The 4,410-nt window shown below is 41.2% G+C and overlaps 1 protein-coding gene across 1 annotated transcript; it reads right to left on the bottom strand.

Annotated features, from left to right (window-relative positions):
• Positions 1 to 2,026: 2,026 nt before the first annotated feature.
• On the bottom strand, positions 2,027 to 3,189 carry LOC112456735 (ATP-binding cassette sub-family B member 10, mitochondrial-like). The gene is made up of 3 exons (XM_025019465.1): positions 2,957 to 3,189; positions 2,438 to 2,807; positions 2,027 to 2,352 (listed from the first exon to the last, which is right to left on the bottom strand). The coding sequence occupies exons 2-3, from the start codon at positions 2,559 to 2,561 to the stop codon at positions 2,045 to 2,047; spliced, it is 432 nt and encodes a 143-aa protein (XP_024875233.1). The 5' UTR covers positions 2,562 to 2,807; positions 2,957 to 3,189; the 3' UTR covers positions 2,027 to 2,044.
• Positions 3,190 to 4,410: the final 1,221 nt, after the last annotated feature.

The raw sequence follows: 4,410 nt of genomic DNA, 5'->3' as shown, positions 1-4,410 counted from the left end.
AAAATTTTAATATCTTTTAATCCTTTTGCGTTTGCTGGGACAAACACGCTTGTGACGCATGCACCTAAAAGGGCAAACGTCATAACCTCCAAAGTGAAGCCAGTTGTACGGCAAAAAATCTATGTTGAGATCGAGATCGCCAAGGTATTCGCCACCGCTTAATCTAGATCCAAATCACCTAGATTACCCCGAGAACAGTGTCACCACGTCGATTTACATTTCAGATCTAGATCGCCCTCGTTTTCTCCTCGAAGAGGATCATTTCGCTTGCATTCGCCGAAGAATTTTTGTGACTTTTGCGTGACATCGGTGTACGGCAGTGTCGAGATCAAGATCGCCAAGGTCATCGCCAAGGTATTCGCCACCGCTTAATCTAGATCCAATTAAATCACCTACGTTACTCCGAGAACAGTGTCACCATGTCGATTTACGTTTCAGATCCAGATCGCCCTCGTTTTCTCCTCGAAGAGGATCACCTCGCTTGCGTTTGTCGAAGAATTTTTGTGACTTTTGCGTGACATCGGTGTACGGCAGTGTCGAGATCAAGATCCCTACTCCGAGTCAAATACGCCGGTGATCTTTGAGCTTTGCCCTCTTCCCCCCATTCGAGGAGTATAATCATTTATACTCTCGTGTCTAAAACTTGTTTTCGTAATTAATTATTAATTAAATTTATAATAATATATTATCTTAGTATTATGTTAGCCTTTTTTTCAACAACGTTATTTCAAAATATATTTTTATCTTCTACTGTAATTCATTTTCTACTTTGTTCTAGATTTTTATATTAGCATCACATTACTTTTAATGTCATTATTTTCTCTTATTTTCTATGCCTGCGCACAAATTGAGTTGTATTAAATATATTTATTCAAAATTGTGTTATAATTAATGCTTATATACCTGATATGGCGTTTAATTAACAAAGAAGCCAGTATAGTCTAGAACTAGCTGGTTACCCGGGCTTCGCCCCGGAGGACATATGTAATCAGACACGCAAATAGTCTCTCTCTCTCTCTCTCTCTCTCTCTCTCTCTCTCTCTCTCTCTCTAAATACAATTCTTTAAAATTTGATTAATTATTTCCCGAAAATTCGTCAAACTTCTGATACCGCTTTCCAAAAAGATCGATAACAAAAAATTATATACTTGATAACACTCCCCAGGAAATTCAACCCCTACTTTATGTACAATTCTTTGAGATTCGGTCATTCAGAACCGGTTTTTAAAAAGATCGGTAATAAAAAATAGTACACTTTATAGCACTCCCCGGGAAATTCTACCCCTACTTCATGTATAATTCTTTGACATTTAATCAATTATTTCCCGAAAAATTGAAAGAATTAAAAAAACCGGTTTCCAAAAAGATCGGTAACAAAAACTGTACACATTATGGCGCTCGCCGTAAAATTCTACCCCTAATTTATATACAATTCTTTCAGATTCGGTCAATTAATTCCCGAAAGATTGAAAAAATTTCGATACCGGCTTCCAAAAGATCGGTAACGAAAAATTATACACTTCATAACACTTCCCGGAAAATTCTACCCCTGTTTGATCTACAATTCTTTGAAATTCGGTGAATTATTTCCCGAAAAATTAGAAAAATTAGAAAAACCGGTTTCCAGAAAATCGGTAACAAAAAACTATACACATAGTGGCACTCCCCGGAAAATTCTACCCCTATTTCATATACTTTTGGTAAAAATTCGGTTCAGGGGTTTGGGCTGGGCGTTGATGAGTCAGTCAGTCAGTCAGAACAATCGTGAAAAAAACACATTTTACCCCTTTTCACCCCCTTAGGGGTGGAATTTCTAAAAATCCTTTCTTAGTGGATGCTTACGTCATGAGAGGAATACACCCTCCAAATTTCAAGTCTCTAAGTTCAGGGGTTTGGCCTGGGCGTTGATGAGTCAGTCAGTCAGTCAGTCAGTCAGTCAGTCAGGACATTTTCCTTTATAGATATAGATAACAAATATGTAGATAGTAACAAATAAGATAGCAGTAATAAATTTGCGAAGAGTGAATCAGTGACAATAACTCAGTTAATCAGATTTATTTTTATTACAAGTAATCATTACAATATATATCACTGATTGAGAATACGTTTTACAGCGAATAGTATCACAACACGAAATATACAGAGAAAGTGCGGACGAGCGTTCATTTACAGCGCCGAGAAAGAAATCAATCTCACTCACACCTTTATGAACCAAATTACTTTCATTAATCGATATTATGCTAGCGACGGCGACATAAAACATCATGGACATTCCTGTAATGGCCATAATAGCAGAGCGCAAATCATCTGATACATTGGACGTGACAGCGGAGCTAATAAGTTGTGTATCTTCTGGAAAAAAAGGATAATGAAATCAAAATGATAGATTTCGATGCCTTAATGATGCGTTATATCTGATTAAAAGCGTGAAACGTACCGCTCAATCTCCCGACTAGTTCTCCCGTACTTTCTCTGTCAAACATTGCCGTTTCCTGTTGAAGGATAGCGGCGTACGCCTGTTTCCTAAGGGACTGCGTGATTTTGTGTTCCGCCGTCGACATTAGACAAACTCTGCCAAAGTTGCTCACACCGCCTATGAGAAATATCACAAAGAGAGCAAGCGGGGGCGGCCAGCAAAAGTAAAGTCTTCAATTCCGAGCGTCTCTTCGCCTTAACCGCATGTACTACGGGCATAGATGCGTCGGACCAAATAGCGTTGGTCGTATAGTGTCTCAGTCCGATGAACACGCGGCCCTTCCTTGAGAATCTGACAATCCTGCTTGTGTCGGCCTTCGATTCGGGTTAACCTAAACACAAAACAGTGTCACTCAGGATTTCATTGGAACATCATTGTGACTACGCATATGTATGATCGAATAGCTTTGCGGGAAACTGTCCAAATTCTCCTGAGTATTCTGTTGTGTATTAGATCGCAATAATTCCTAATTGCACGCACCTCGTATGTAAATACTCCGTTTCTTCTCTTTTCTCTACTGCTCTAGTGCCACTAGTGCACTTTCTACACTCAATATGGCACCTGAACCTAAGAAGGAGGGCTCGACCCACACGTACGTTACGATGGAACTGTGTGAGTGTGCGATCCGCTTAAACAATGTTCAAAAGATTGTTAAGCGTATCAAAAACGGCGGATCGTCTGTGATTGGTCGCAGAGTCGATACGCCCGATACGCGCGTATCTCGATACGCGCCATGGGACGGCACCCTTACAACACTCATCCCCTTAAGCCTGGCCATTTGCGACCTCACATTCATTCTTTACCCTTCCTCCCCGTTTCTTCCTTCACCCCTTCTTGTCTTCCTCCGCTTCCTCTAAGACTGCGTCACTCTGCCTCCCTCCTTCCCGTCTCGACTCTCCTCCTCAACCTACAACCCCTTCCTCTTGTCCTCCTCCTCGTCCGAGTCCATCAGGAGCTTCTCCTCCATCCCTCTCGCGATTTCGTCCTCCTTAGACATCACTACAGTCCTGCTTTCCTCCATTCTCCTTTCCAATCTCCTTTTCTTCTCCCTTCTCTCTCTGTCCCTCACCTCCACCGACTTATCCTCGTCTATTTTTACCCTTAATCTGTTCCCTGCTTTTCTCCTTGCCTCCAGGATCCGCCACTTCTCGTCCTCATCTCCTAGCCTTACTAGAATCGTCATTCAATCCCCTCTCTGTCCTACCACACATACCTCTTTTATCTCCGCCTTCACCTTCAGCCCTTCCTCAAAAAGCTCTTTCACTTTCATCCAATTTGATTCCTTGCCTTCCCACCTCCCTTTCTCAATCCTTATTATTACATTATTCCTTCTCCTTTTGTCATCACCTTCTTCCTCCTCCTCTGCCCACCACTTCCTCTTCCCTGACTTACCTTCCCTCTCCTCGCTCTTATCTCTCTTCCTTTTGCCACCGCTTTGTTCCATTCTTTCCACCTTTCTATTCAGTCTCTTTACCTGCTCCTCCTTCAGCTCCTTTATCTCCTCGTCCTTCCTTTTACCGTCCTCCTTCACCTCCTTTAACATCTTCCTTACTTTCTCTTCCACAAACTCCTCCACAGCCTCCTTTTCTATCGTAAAACTTACTCTCTCTTTACATTCCATCCTGGCTATCTGCAACATGTATATTCTATTATTCTCTTTATCTACCTCTGTCACTCCTCTTACCGTCAAACCCTGTATCTACCGTTTACCGTCTACCTACAAACTCTCCCTCTAACTCTTTCTTTCTGCCTTTGCCTCTACCTACCTCACCTCCCCTCACTGTCCTCTTTGTGTTATACCCTTCCAACTTACAATCACTTACCTTCCTCTATGTAATCCTTTGCTTATTTTATTCTCTCTCTTATATATATATATATATATAATAACCCAGCAAACGCAAAAGGATTAAAAAATATTAAAATTTTTTAATACC

The sequence above is a fragment of the Temnothorax curvispinosus genome, unplaced genomic scaffold (genome assembly GCF_003070985.1).
Source record: "Temnothorax curvispinosus isolate PA1 unplaced genomic scaffold, ASM307098v1 QBEX01007122.1, whole genome shotgun sequence".
In the NCBI taxonomy this organism is placed as follows: domain Eukaryota; kingdom Metazoa; phylum Arthropoda; class Insecta; order Hymenoptera; family Formicidae; genus Temnothorax; species Temnothorax curvispinosus.
Note: the sequence above shows the minus strand (reverse complement) of the source record. Positions and strands in the feature narration are given on the sequence as shown.